Below are 14,867 nucleotides of genomic sequence, written 5' to 3'. Positions count from 1 at the left end.
AAGGCTCTTTATTAAAAGTAGATTTTAGGAGGCAGCTTGTCACACAACCATCGTTTATCAAACCTCCTCCACACACGCACTGAACACTCTCACAATTCTCATGCAGAGGGAGCAATATAGCGCTACTATTGGCTACCGATTAGACGGCAAATTATTAAATTAAAAAATCGCTGCCTAATTTTCAAAGCATGAAAGGGATTCGCCCCAGATTGTTTAAGAGATCGACTACTCTGATATGTTCCTGGGAGAACTCTCTGTTCTTCCTCTGCTAATTTCTTGGTGGTGCCCAGATTTAGGAAAATAAGGACTGGGGTGGGGGGGATTAGAGGGTAGGGACGCAGATTCTTTACCTTAGTGCCATAGGCATACAATGCTCCCCCATTGGAGATTCATTCTTTCACTGAATTGGCAACATTCAGGAAAGCTTTAAAGACCTGACTTTTTAAGCAGGGTTTTGATAATTAGATACATTTTTAACTCGGTGCTCCTCCTGACTTGATAGCACTATTATCCCTTGAGTGTACCTGGCTCTTTATATTTGGTCTATAACATAACATATTTGGGGAATCAGAACACATAGGGTTGGAATGTGCAATAGATAGGTTAAATGTAGCATCTGACAAAACTAACATTTCAAAAGATGCCCTGCAATACTACATGGAAACACTAGGCTCAATTGATGTCTGGAGAGACACACCCAAATGACCATACATACACTTACTATTATGCAGTACATAACTCCCTTTTGAAGATATACGTCTACCTTTGCTCCAGACAGATGATGAACTGGATGGTAGAGATGACTAATTTGCCTTATGCACTGTTGTATTAGTCACCAGCATTGTTGCATAATGCTATTGCAAAGACTAAAAGGGAAAATTAGTTAAGGTAGCATACTGAGACACCCATGCGTATACTTCTTCAACATATTTGCGAACTGTGTCTCCCTTTGTCACTCAGTGAGTAGCCTCAAAGCATGTATAAGATGGCAGCTATATCCAAACAATAAGGAATGCAGAAAGCGCTAAGGGACCAATTAGACAAGTAGGAGAAAATTGCAGCTGAATAAGAAATACAGGTCAATTGTAACACTGCTGAAAGGAAGGTACTCTTGAGGGAAAGGATAGAAGTATTCAATGGGACCGCAGATAGAGAGATGGAATTTTCTGGCAAATGTGCACAGGCCAGTAAATATTTTGAGGGGGGGATAACCCAGCTGTACACCTGCCTGGATGCTCAAAGACCAGGTAAATAAACATAGTGACTACACCAATATGGCCAAGGGCAACAACAACATATACAGAAGAAATTTCATCTACAAGTATTATGACTTCCTTTGTTAAGTTCCTTCCTTCCCCCATTTAGGCTGTGCATGCTTTCAAGCCTTAAAATCATGTGTTTCTATATTTGTGAACTTTTCTAGCTCACAGAATCACTTGATGTTCACAACGATATTAGGTAGAACTATTTGCTTACAAACTATCTTTTGTCTTCTGCAGAGATCTTCAGAAATCTTGTGAGCCTGGATACGAAGGTGATCGAGAAGAACTTACTCAAGGCCTTACCAGCAAGCTGGACGAGTGGATTGGATGAGGTGTCCTGGCACTTGGATGACTCACTTCAGCCTCCTAGAGAATGGCTACATGTATTTTGGAATTTCCTTCAGCAGGATGCTGATGTCCTATCACCATTTGAAGGCTATCCCCTGGTGCCCATGAGCTCATTGGATCATGGGGCCCAGACACTCAAGCTGGTAAGGCTGAGGCAGAAATCTTGTCTTTTCGTCCTAAACAAAGATGGACCCAGCCTGACAGAAAATATGGTTAATATATTAGAAACAATTGGCTGCACAGTAATACGCCAATGGGACTCGCAGGTTTGGCACAAGAATCTTTCGGACTATGTTCTTGCACCCACATCCAACAATATCCTAAAGGCCTGTTCAAATATAGGTGTGGCCACAGTAATCCGAAAGCTGACAGCAATGACAGTGGCACAGAAGCTAATGTTCAGTGACTTGCTCTCACTGGCAACCAGTTTGAGCACTGAGGAGTGCAAAGTTATGTCTCAGTTGCCCATCTTCAGCAAGATGCACTCCCTGCAGTCCACAGGGTCGGACCTGGTTCCAGCAAGTAATGCCCAAGCTGTAGATAAATGCACTGTCCCAGCTATTCCCAGTGACCTTGTACTGCCAGAAACACTGCTTACCTGCAGAAGTGAAAATGATCGGCGGCTACTGCAGCAGATTAGGGTACCCTTCTTGAGCGCTGCTGATGTTGCTATACGGTCTGCTGTGGCTATAAAAAACAGACAGTATGTCCATCACAAAAGTGAAGCAGAAGGCATCATGCTGTGGATCCTGAGAAATGGTGATGTATTGTTCAGTCAGAGTAATGAGCTCAAGAAAATTTGTGAAAGCCTGCCCTTCATACCTTGTAATGGGGAGATGGTCAAGCCATCTGCTCTTTTTGACCCCGAAATTGTAACATTTCAGGATTTATTGGAGTCCTGTAGGTTTCCTCCTAGCAGCTTTCAGGAACCACTAACATTGAAGTCTCTGAGAGTTCTTGGGCTGAAAGATAGTATTCAGGACATCTCCCTGGGAGATGTTCTACGGATTGCAGATGAGGTAAACAGAAACCAGGGAATAAAAGATCTTTGGGTTCTAGAGAGGCAGGCAAGAGCACTTGTCAAAGTTTGCAATGATACCCAGGTGCTTGCAAGCTCTGATATCAAGAATATGCAGTCCTTGTGTAGCATACCGTGGGTACCGTGGCTCGCTTCTAATGCTAAGGTAACATTTTGCAAACCTATAGACATGAGAAATAAGAAGCACTCTTCTCTTGTGGAGTTCTCTATGCCCATCACTGATGAATTCAATGAACAAGCAAGTAGTAGTCTTGCCTTGAATGAATCACCACCTCCCAAGAAAGTAATAGAAAACCTCACAGCCCTTAGCCTTCATTACCAGACAGTAGATTACTACTCATTGCTCATGAAATTGCACAATATTTACAGGCATGTGCAAGACAAAGTAGGTGAGTTCCGGAACATGTTGGACAGTATGAGGATCTGGAATGGTGAGGGCTTTTCTGCCCCATCGGAGATCCTTATGTCCTATCCAGAAGATCTAGATCTGAGCTCCCAGATCAAGAAGGTGTCCCATGATTTCCTGATCTACAAAAGGCTCTTCCAGCAGTGTGGAGTTCGTGAGACAATGACCGACGATGAGATGACTAGTATGCTTCAGAAAATTATGAAGGACATACATGTCAGGAGTTCAGGTTGTGGCACCAATGTTGAATTAAAACTTGTTATATCTGTTTTGGACTGGATGAAGAGAAGAGGCCTTCACGGTGCAGACGACCTTCCAATTCCAGTGCATTCAGGGAGAGGAGTTTTTACCTTAAGGCCCTTGTCTACTGTCTTGTTCTGTGATATGCCGAAGGAACATCTGAATGACATTGGACATGATCTGGATTATAACATTGTTCATGAAGATATCACATTGACCACAGCCGCCTTTCTTAAAGTCCCATTACTCAGCACCAAGATACTAAAGCCAGAGTATTTTGAACCCTGTGGACCCTCTGAACCGATCACACTCAGAATAAAGAACATCCTCAGAGAATACAGCGAAGAGGTGGATCTTTTCAAGGAGTTGATACAGAACGCTGACGATGCAGGTGCCACTATCTGTAAATTCTTAGTGGACATGAGACTAAATCTTTTGTTTCGAAACAGTCTCATAGACCCAGAAATGGCATCTTGCCATGGGCCTGCATTGTGGTCATATAATAACAGCAAGTTCAGTGATGAAGACTTCTGTAATATCACCCGGGTTGGAGCAGCTACTAAAGAGCTCCAGGTTGAGAAGATTGGAAAATTTGGACTTGGATTCAATACAGTGTATCGTGTAACCGATGTGCCATCTATACTCAGTGGTAGTAGTATACTTATGTTTGATCCCAATGCAAATCATCTCACGAAACACATTCAAAATGAAGCTAATCCTGGTATCAAACTAAACCTTCAGAAGCATCCTCAAGTACTTCAGTTATTTTCTGATCAGTTTCACCCATATGAGCATGTTTTTGGCTGCGATCTGAAGGGAACACTCGACTACAATGGAACACTTATTCGTTTGCCTTTCAGAACAGAGGAAGATGCAAAAAGCTCCAAGATTTGTGATCAAAGATTTGGTGAACAAGAGATTAAAGTACTTGTAAATATATTTCAAGAGTCTTCCCAAAACCTCATAATCTTCCTAAAAGGAGTGCAGGACATAAGTCTTGGATTTCTTCCTCCTGAATTATCACCTCATGACACTGTTTTGCAGCTGGAACTATGCAGGGAGCAGGCTCAGAAGTTGAGCATTACTGATGACTTCTTACTTCAGAATGAGCAGAAGGCTATCTCCGCTGTACTGCCCAAAAACAATGTTGTTGATGTCACTGAATCGACAATCATCTGTGTCACAACGATGCAAAAGTCAAGAACTTATGAAAAACATTATCTACTGCACTCCAGCTTCGGCATTGGGGAGTCTTTAAAAACATTTCAACAGAACAGGCAGAATAAAATCAGGTTTTCGCTCCCAGTGGCCGGGCTAGCCCTGCCATTAAAAAGGAACATAGACACTGGGAAATGGACACCTGATTTGGATGACTTTATTGGCCAGGTTTTTTGTTTTCTGCCTCTTTCAATTTACTCTGGTCTCCCATTTCACCTGAATGGAGCCTTTGCTGTCATGTCCAACAGGAAAAGCTTATGGGACACAACTGAAAAGGGTGAGTGGAACAGGAAGCTTCTTTGTGATGCAGTTCTGGTGGCTTGGGCAAGAGCTCTAGCCCAGCTCCAGAACATGTGTCAGAATGGTTTATTAGAAGGCTACAATTACTACACATTTTGGCCTGATATTAGAAAAATTAAATCCTTAATTGTTGCAGCTGTCGAAGCTTTCTACAGAGCAGTAGCCCAGGGGCTTGATTGTGGGTTTCTTACAGTGTTTAACAATGGGAATGAATGGTGCACGATTGAGCATGCATGTTTCTTAAGCTCAGAAATTGTGGAAAACAGGTACATTGGTGCGACTGCAGCACAGGTATTCTCTGAAATGCTCCCCAAACCATTTGTGGCTATCCGGCTACCAGCGTGGGTCAAATATGGTTTCATTGCAAGTGGTTGTGGTGAAGCCTTGCTTAGAAATACTTACAACTGGGAAAGGTTTTACAGAGAGATTATATTCAACAACTTAGGTGATATAGCCTTAGAAGCAAGGGATGCCCTTATTACACATGCCATTGATATGAACAATAAGGAACTAGATCGATTGCTAATGTCTGTCCCCTGCATTCCGACGACCCCTTATGGAAACCTACAGATCATTGGCAATCTAGTTCACCCAGAGGGTAAAGTAGCTTCCCTGTTTGGGAAGGAAGATGAACGCTTTCCTCAGGGAACACCTGAAACCTATCTGAAACTTGAACGGTTGTCCCGCCTTGAACTTCTCGGAATGTTAAAAGACCGCCTCCCCATGATGCAATTGATGGAACGAGCCCGAAACATCTCAGCAGTCTGGAAGCATGATAGACAAAAGGCATGCAGACACGTACTCCATATACTGGAGCTGCTCCGGGACCTTGTAGCACAAACCTCCAATAACACTGACCACGTTCTATTTAAGAACATTGCCTTTCTGCCTGCTATTCTTCCTCCCTGCAGCAATATGCAGAATGTGGATGATATTGTACTCAAGAAGCCCATGGAGATTTTCCATTACAAGCATTTCAGTTTGGTTAACCTTAGCGAACCAGTCCTTAGTAAAAAACATGTTGGGAAGGATTTTAAATTCTGTAAAGAGATCATGGAGTTTTTGGGACTGAACCGTCTTCCATCAATTCAGACGGTGATGTTGCAGCTAGCAATAGTTCCTAGAATGTCAAATGAACTGTCAAAGCAAGAACTTTCAGAGATTGCCAGAAAGTGCTATACCTATTTGAATAAAGCCATACGGGATGAGCCAGGGACGATGAATGAGATGAAAACTAGAGCTTTTAACTTTCCCTTTGTTCTTATAGGTCATCAGTTTGTACATTTGAGTTCAGTTGCCGGCAGTATATCATTTGAAGCAGCTCCCTACCTGTATCAGTTGCCCAAGGAATATCATAAATTTGATCTATTGTGGAAGTGTCTAGGCGTCCGAGACAGTTTTACAGTTGAAGACTACATTGCTGTTCTTCAGAGCATTGCTAGAGAGCATGAAGGAAATCAGTTACCTAAAAATGAATTGCATTTAACAATGAAACTCATCAATGTGATATTTGAAAGAACTAGAGATGAAACTGCTGTTAGTTGCGATCATCAAGCGCAGTACATGCTCCTTCCCGATCAAGATGGAATCTTGCGCCCTGCAGACAGGCTTCACTACAATGACACTCCTTGGTTACCTTGCGAGAGCGATATGCTCTTCTGTCATGAGTTGATCCCTCGGTCTGTGGCATTGCGGTTCAAGGTACTGACAAAAATTCACAAAACTCTGCAGAACCTGAAAATTTCTGAGTTATCCCGCTGGGTGTCAGACTTTGGGGCCAAAGAAGACCTTACAAGGCGTATCAGGAATATTATCAGTGAATATTCCTCCAGAACCGATATTCTTAAGGAGCTTATTCAGAATGCAGATGACTCTGGTGCCACAGAGATCCATTTTGTATGGGACAGGCGGACACATCCTACGTTACGTACTTTTGGGTAGAGTGGAACCCATTGCAAGGCCCAGCCCTTTGTATCTATAACAATAAAGTCTTTACTAATGAAGATATTGAAGGGATTCAACAACTAGGTAAAGGTGGGAAAGGTGATAGACTGGACAAGACTGGGAAGTATGGGCTTGGGTTTAATGCGGTTTATCAGTTGACAGACTGCCCATCTTTTGTGACGGGTGACAGTACATTGTGTATATTTGACCCCAACCTTCTGTTCTTGAATACCTCACACCATAGCTCTCCTGGTGCAAAGATGGCTGTCAACTCAGAGTTTAAAAATACATTTCAGGATGTGTATGATACTTTCCTTCCTGCCAAGTTTAATCTGGAACAGGGGACGCTCTTTCGCCTGCCACTAAGGACAGCTGAGATTGTACATAAATCTGAAATCTCTGATCAGACAGTATCTACTCGGGACATCGAGGCTCTATGGGGGGAACTGAAGAAGAATGCAAGCAACTTTATACTTTTTCTAAATAACATTCAGAGCATCAAATTCTCAAAAATTACACAGGAAGATGATCGGCTAAAGAACATTCTTTCACTTGATGCAAAAATGAGCAGTATTAATGAGCAGCACCATATGGATTTCCAGAACAAATTCAATGAGCTTGCGGAGGCAGAATTTACCATGCTTGAGACCTCAGCACACCAGGTGTTTTACACTGTGGACATACATTGTAGCTGGTCTCAATTAGCTGCTAAATGGGTTGTAGCCAAGCAGATTGGAGTTAATGATGATGATAAATTGTCTGATATACGTAGAGTCTGTGAGAGCTTGAAGTCCTACCGTATAGCACATGGGGCTGTGGCAGCATGCATTAACGACTTAGTACCAGGTAGGACATTTTGCACTCTACCGCTACCAGTGGAGACAGGCCTGCCTGTTCATATTAATGGAAATTTCATATTGGACTCAGCCCGTAGGGACATCTGCGGAGAAGATGGTGGGAGTGCAAAAACAGAATGGAACTTTCTGCTCCTAACGTATCTTCTTGCCCCACTATATAGTGACCTCCTGGAACACTTGTGTAAATCATTTTCCAAAAACACAGCAGGACATTTGAGGTTTAAAAACTTTCATGAATGTGAATCTTCTCTTAATGCAAAACTGTTACGTTTTTTCCCCCGCATGTCTGATAAAACCCCCCCACTGTTGCAGAATATGGTTAATCGCGTGTACTGTACAATCTTTGAAAAGCGAAGTACTCTCATTCCTGTCTATAAGAAGGAAACTAAACAAACTCACACATTTACAGAACATATTGTGATTGTTGAATGGGCAGGTGTCAATCAAGTGATAACAGAAGAACCCCACTTTATTTTAGGAAAGCTAACTGCAGAATTGGAATATGCTCTTCAGAACATAAACATGAAAGTAGTGCTTCCCTTTGAGTCTCTCCAGAGCATCTTTGAGGAGTTTAAAAAGGCGCAGGTACTGGTTATAGCTCTGCATCCTGAAACAGTCTGCGAATACTTAAAGGTCCAAAGTCTTTACCCAGAAGGGATCAGCTTACCTCATCCAATCTCTGACACCCTTCTTCAAAGTGAATCCTGCTGTCGGACTCTGTTGAACTTTTGTCTTAAGGTTGAAAAGAAAAAGATTGGTGATTGTTTGAATGACCTTCCTCTTCTTGTGACGCTTGATGGAAAACTGAGAAGGTTCTGTGAGGCTGAGCCTAAGTACCTTACTCTATTTTCATTCTTATTTCCAGCACAAAAGCACAATTTTGTCAGCCATGATGCTGTTGATGTTGAGAATGCTCTTTTACTTCTGGAAGCAGGCTTCTTGAAAGATTTCACAATTCAAGAATCAACGTGTTTCATCAAAGACTATCTAAGACTAAGTTTGAAAGTCTCAGCAAAGAATGACATTGCTCACCATGAATTACCTGAAAGTGATGTAGCCTGGATGAAGGATGTCTGGACGTTTTTTGAGACCACGATTTACAAAAACTCTGAAAATATTGAAAGCACCAAATTAATGTTTCAAGAATTGGTTGCTCTTTTAAGTGACTGTGCAATTGTACCTGTGTCATTTGAATATGAAAATGGCATATTTCTATTGCCTCTTGGTAGCCTCAAGATCATTTTCTATGAATTGCAGGATGATGATCTGGCCAAAGGTCTTTCCAAGTTAGGTTTTCCTAAGCTAAGTACATCCATAATTCCTTTTAAGATAAGATACCACCGCATCAAACCTTGTTTATTACAGACTAATGACTGCTTCTCTGTACTGGAGATGCTATGGGCCAGAAACAACATCCTTCACTGGCACAAGTTAACTATCTGGGAGATAAAAACGTTACTGAAATTCCTTGTAGATGGGTTACCTAAAGTCAAAAATAAGAACTGTTTTTTTGACCGTCTCCAGTATCTACCCTTGTTTAAAACTATGGATGGAAAGCATCTGTCCCTGAATGTCTATCAGAAGAGGTACATCCTTGATACAAAGCTCTCAAAGGAACAGAATGAAGTCTACAGAGAGCTCTACCAGATAGATTCACAGACCGTTTTTTTACACAATTGCTATCGCCATACAGTTTTGGCTGAGGACATGAACATTCAAACATTTGATGATTTACAATTTCTTGTATTTTTTCTACTCCCCCTGCTCCCAAACATGTGTGAAGATCATCTACTAAAAATTCCAAACCTCCTACTGAATCTAAAGCATCAATATCCGGAAGCATTTAAAGCTAAAGAGCAAAACATTTTCTCTTCACTTAGATCAGTCCAGTTCATTAGAGATGGCCAAGGAACGCTTCAGCAGGCATCTTACTATTATGACCCTGACTGTTCAATATTTAAAACTTTTCAGCTGCAGACAAGGTTTATCCCAGAAGAATTTTTCGTTCGGGTAGGACACACATTTAGTAGCATTAAGGAAATACTGCTTGGTGTTGGCATGAGGCATGAAGCATCGGACCAGGACTTCATTGCATTTGCAACTGAAGTTGAACGAGAAGCACAACGAGGTATTTCGGTGAAATCACTGGAGCCTAAGATAAAAGTATTGTTTTCACACATGCTTCAGTTGGAAGTGGACAATCTCACAAAGGACTTCATTGAAAACGTCTCTACTATCAAATTTGTATCTGCGGTTAACATTAATACTGATTTGCAAAAAATACACCCAGCATATGCAAATAATACCCATCTGATTCCTCTTAAAGATTCAATTGTGAATTCATATGAATGTGTTGAAATGCTAGTGTGGACGTCTGCGGCTTTATTGGAAACAAAATATGAGTCCTCAAAGGACAGCAGAATGCCCCGCTTCACTGAGAGTCAAGAAAAGCTACTTAAGTCATTTGGGGTCTTTTTCGACCCACCCCTGGAGTCAGTACTGGAGAACATAAAGAATGTGTGTCAAACACCATTCAAAAACTTTGAACTTGTTCAAAAACGACATCAAGTTCTAGAAGAATCCTATCTTTTTCTCCAAAAACATCTTCCATTTGATCCCACTCCTCTCACTAGTTTACCAGTGATTTTATTGGAAGACAGTACACTGGTGGAACCTAGTCAGGTACTATTTTCATTGCCTGAACACCTTTTATTTAAGCCGTACCTTTTCAATGTGCCTTCTCAGTTGACTAGGTACAGGGTGCTGTTCGAGAGTATTGGGGTAGAGGCAGAGCCAAGCGTGTTCCACTATACCAGGGTGCTTGCTACAATCTATGAGGAAACCAAAGAGAAGGAATCCCCTCATGGCAACCAGAGGACAGCTCTTCTTAAAGCCACTGAAAAACTGTTCTTGCTGATAAAACAAAGTTCACCTAACGATGAACTTCAAAGTCTAAAATCCCTTTACCTCCCTGCTTCAGACGGGAGACTCTATGATTCAGCCAAGTTGGTTTATAACAATTGCAATTCCAGGAGGGCCATCAGTTCTCTAGAGGGTTCCTTCAAGTTCCTGGTGCACATTGAGACATGCAGTCTTTTTAATGATCAATATGAAATGGAGAAACTCCTCCAACAGCTTCCAGAGGATATTCGGCCTAAACTGCTCTCACAAGTTACGTCTGAAAACCTTCACTCGTGGATCCCATGCAGTCTTGGTGATGACTGTGAGTTGAAAGGACAATTACATGGCCTTTTCTCATCCAGTATCTTCGAGGAAGCCCTTGTGAGCCTGCTGAGAGCTCAAAACAACGGAGAAACGTCTGCAGGGCAGGCTGTTAAAGAATGCAAAGCTGTTTTCAGAAAATTAGAGATTATTTGCTGCGAGAAAATACAGACAATTCTTTTTAAAGGTTTGGAGTCTCTACCAGACACATCTTTGTTCAAAGATGTGTTCATCCTGAAGAAATTGGACAGAGAGTGCCAAGTTTATCTGGTGCACAAGAAAGGAACTTCTTTTCATGAAACTGTAAAGATAATAACATCTCTGGCAAAGGAGATTAATGGGTTAATGATGAATGTGCTCAGCTGTGAGTCAACGTTGATCCTTGTTGAAATGCTCTCTTGTAAAAACCCTCAAGACATAAGCAATGTCATGAAAGATCACTCTATTCTGACAAGAAATTCTGCAAGCCAGACCAGCTTTTCTATGCCAAGTCCAGGTGAGAACATTCCTGGTGAGTGGCATGACTCTCTAGAAATGATCATTGTCAACAAATTTAATGTGGGTGAATTTGTAGGTTACATGGATCCTGATGAAGAAGGTGTCTACGTCTACGCAATCATCCTGGAGAAAATAGATTCAAGGATTAGTGGTGACACCGAAGTGGAGATGTTCAGGATTGATCTTGGACCGGATCGTATTATGGACGTCAGCGCTCTAGATCTGTATCAGTTCAAGAGATGTCTCATCAGCAAGAACAACTGCAGAGAACTGCTGACGGTGGAGAACCTACAAGACCAAAAGGAAAATCAAAGCAGGTGGTTTGAGAAATCCTTGAAAGACATAAAAAGAGAGATAGATGAGAAACTCCTTGAGATATACAAACTGTCAAAGAAGGAGAAGACACAGTCCATTCGAAGGCTTTATCTTTGGTACCATCCAGACAAGAATATTGGGCAAGAACAGTTAGCTGATGAAGTCTGCAAATATCTTCAGCAGAGAATAAGAGACCTAGAAGATGACAGGAGTTACAATGGCTTGGGCAGATGTTTCAGCAGTCCGAACAGAGGTTACAGTAGCTCAAGCCACTCTAGAAATGAATACAAACATCCTAGAGGCTTTCCTAAATTCTGGAGTAAATGGGATGGCGAGGCATCACGGCACCGTCAGCATCATGAAAACTTTACAAGAAAATCTAACTGTGAATATGATTTTTGGGGCTACCATGACAGGCAGCAAAGAAAGCCAAGACTGAGTGAAGTTAGCAGGTGGTTCCGGCAAGCAGAGTGTGATCTCAGAGCTGCTTTCCATGACGTTGACCGTGGCAGTCCTGAATGGGTGCTATACAAGATTCACCAGGCAATACAGAAAGCTTTGATTGCGGTTCTGTGCAAGAAACCTGGTGGTTTTGATACAGATGCTCCCATCTGGGATTTGGCTTGCAAAATCTCTTCTTTTAGCATCAGTCTTAAGGAAGTACAGGGCATGGTCCTGGAGCTAGAAGGACTTGGAGTGGATAATAAAAAGACACAGTATCCAAATTATCATCAGTCACCTGGCATACCTAATGACATCTTCTCAACAGGACAGGAGAAAGCTTTAGAGCTGGCCAGAGATATACTCCACAAAATCAATGAATATATCCAGCTATGAGAAGTGTGAATGGAGTATTTTATGCTGTCCTTAGGGGGCATTTTAAAATATATTGTTACGTGCATTCTAGCCACAAGTATAGAGTCCTTGTGGGTGCTGCAGCCACAACATCTGTTGCCCCATCACTTTTAGCTTGAGCTAGGTTTCAGGTAGTTTTATAACATCCCATTTGCATTCCAGAGTTGCTTGGGGAATTCCTGGTAACATGCCTGCCTCATTCACCCATTTTCATTGCGGTTCTTTTTCTCCCACAACCCCTTTTTCCACATTTTGCTCTTCAACAGCATTCCTCTTTGCACTTATGCATTAAGAGAATGGCAAGGAGTAGAGTAAACAGGGTTTTTATGGTCCTGCGTTTGACTCTCAACCCCCCGACCCCCCCCCCGCCCCCTAATCCACATCACCCCAAAACCAGAGTGGGAAATGACAGTGCTAGATCTAGCATAGGGCTAACCAGAGGAAGCAGGTACTGCCCTAGGCTACCGATAGTTGCAGTCCGTGCTCTCCAATTTAGACTTATCAGGATGACCCTAGCTTGCATTTGTTCTCTGCCTAGGTACAAAACCCTAAACTGTACAATGATGTCTGTGTGAAATCTATTTCTGCAGGTTTAGGACTATTAGAAAGAGCAAAAGAATCAAGATTCTTTGATCTTCTCTGAAATACACGAGAAAATCTATTCAATGAGGCATTACACTTGTGCTCTTATTTGCTCCATTGCTGGGAGTCCGTTCTTGGAATGAGGCTCACAATGCAAACTAATGTAAATAATTGAGCCTTGAGGCAATTTCTCAATACTATAAGCATTGATGTCCTGCAGCACTGTGACTAGGCAGTCCACAGTGCGTGTGGTGATATATGTATTGTGACGAATGTGCGCTTGCCTCTAAAAATGCACCCTGAATTTTTTTCAAGATGTTAATTTCCTTGCTGATAAGCGATGTGCCTCTCTGTTGTCTAAGACCGCAGCTCTTCTAGGCTGTTTCAGCTGGAATAAAGGTGCTGGAACTGACAAACGTGCCACAGTTTACAAACATGTAGGTCAGTGTTGATCATTGATGGTGAAGTCCAAAGAGAGTCATTGGTTGTAGTGCTGGGCTGGATTGTGGGGCTTCATGGTTCACAGGCTGTTCATAGACTGTGCTGTCTCAAAGCATTCGGGGAGGGTGACCATTCCCAAAATCTATCTCAAACTTTCCTATAGCCCATTTTGTCCTAGTTTGACACAGAAGAAAAACAAAGGTTCTTCTGTAACCCTGTATTAGACATGGTCACGTTTTTCCTCAACAGTTCACATTTCTCACCTGGGTGGTGTCAGTCTCTCAGTTTCAGAGGGGAAGAGAAAGGGTGGTCTTGATCCCAACTTAAACCAGCTCTTTTACATCTTCTGTCCGTGCCCTCCTCCCTTTACATTCCCTGTCACTGGGTGCATGCTTTGGCCATCAGTAATCCTGGTGGTTGTTTGGACCGGTCAATGGGAGATATTATTAGAACAAGCACTGAAGCAGTTCAAAAAATGAAAAAAAGTTAATGCAACTCTCTACTCCCCATTTTACGAGGGTCTTTTCTCTGGGTATTTTCATGACTACATTAATGCATTCCAGACTATTTGGCCATAATGGTATCCAGGCTGTTGTCATGGGATTTTATGTATGATAGTCACCTCATCACATATTTTTTCAAGATAGACTTTTTGTCTCCAGCTCCTATATGTTTTCACAGGATGAAAAATAAGTCTCCAGTAAACGAAAGCAATCTTTGCTTTCTTGTACGACACATTTCATAATCTTATTTTCCATGAAATTGACCTACTGCAATGATGTATTCTAATGAAGTATGTATACAGTGCTTGGCCAGTCTCTGCCTCACGCTCTAAGCTGGCAGATAGGGTTCTGCGGAGCAGGCGAAGAGTGCTGGCATCACAGGGCTCCTGGTCCAGCACACAGTCACAAATGGGCTCATTTTACAATGTTTCTCTTGAAATGTATAAATCTATTTACTTAAACGAATATTTGTTCTTTCTTGTAATACTTGAATTTTGTGAAATGGGCAGTTTCAGTTCTTGAAGGTAACACCACTGTGATGTTTGCTAATGTCATTTGCCCAGTTTCAGAAATAAATAAAATGGAAATTAAAATAAGGACTCTTTTCTGTTAATTTTTCTTGACTTGTGGATGTGCCCTGGTTAGTTCCCCATCATGATAGATTTGTGCAGTGTGGTACGTAGGGTCTGGGCCTGTGCTTTAGTCAGAGTGTGGGTCTCTGATGGGCATTGTATGTGCTGAAGGAAGGAGCAGGAACGTGACTTGGAGAATCCACATGGTTGCTAATGGAGCAGTCCATTGAGGTGCTGTGTGTGGTGGTGGAGAAGGCACGGAAGA

At 42.0% G+C, this 14,867-nt stretch overlaps 1 protein-coding gene across 1 annotated transcript in view; it reads left to right on the top strand.

Moving 5' to 3' along the window:
- LOC147701801 (sacsin-like) overlaps positions 1–14,591 on the top strand; it is a 196,811-nt gene extending 182,220 nt beyond the window's left edge. Inside the window, 2 exon segments of the mRNA XM_086929370.1 lie at positions 1,500–6,749; positions 6,752–14,591. Coding sequence (XP_086785496.1) covers positions 1,500–6,749; positions 6,752–12,486 — 10,985 coding nt within the window. The 3' untranslated portion in view covers positions 12,487–14,591.
- Positions 14,592–14,867: the final 276 nt, after the last annotated feature.

This window comes from Lissotriton vulgaris, chromosome 7, assembly GCF_964263255.1.
Source record: "Lissotriton vulgaris chromosome 7, aLisVul1.2, whole genome shotgun sequence".
Lineage (NCBI taxonomy): Eukaryota > Metazoa > Chordata > Amphibia > Caudata > Salamandridae > Lissotriton > Lissotriton vulgaris.
The sequence above is the reverse complement of the archived record's forward strand: the minus strand, read 5'-3'. Positions and strand labels throughout refer to the sequence as shown.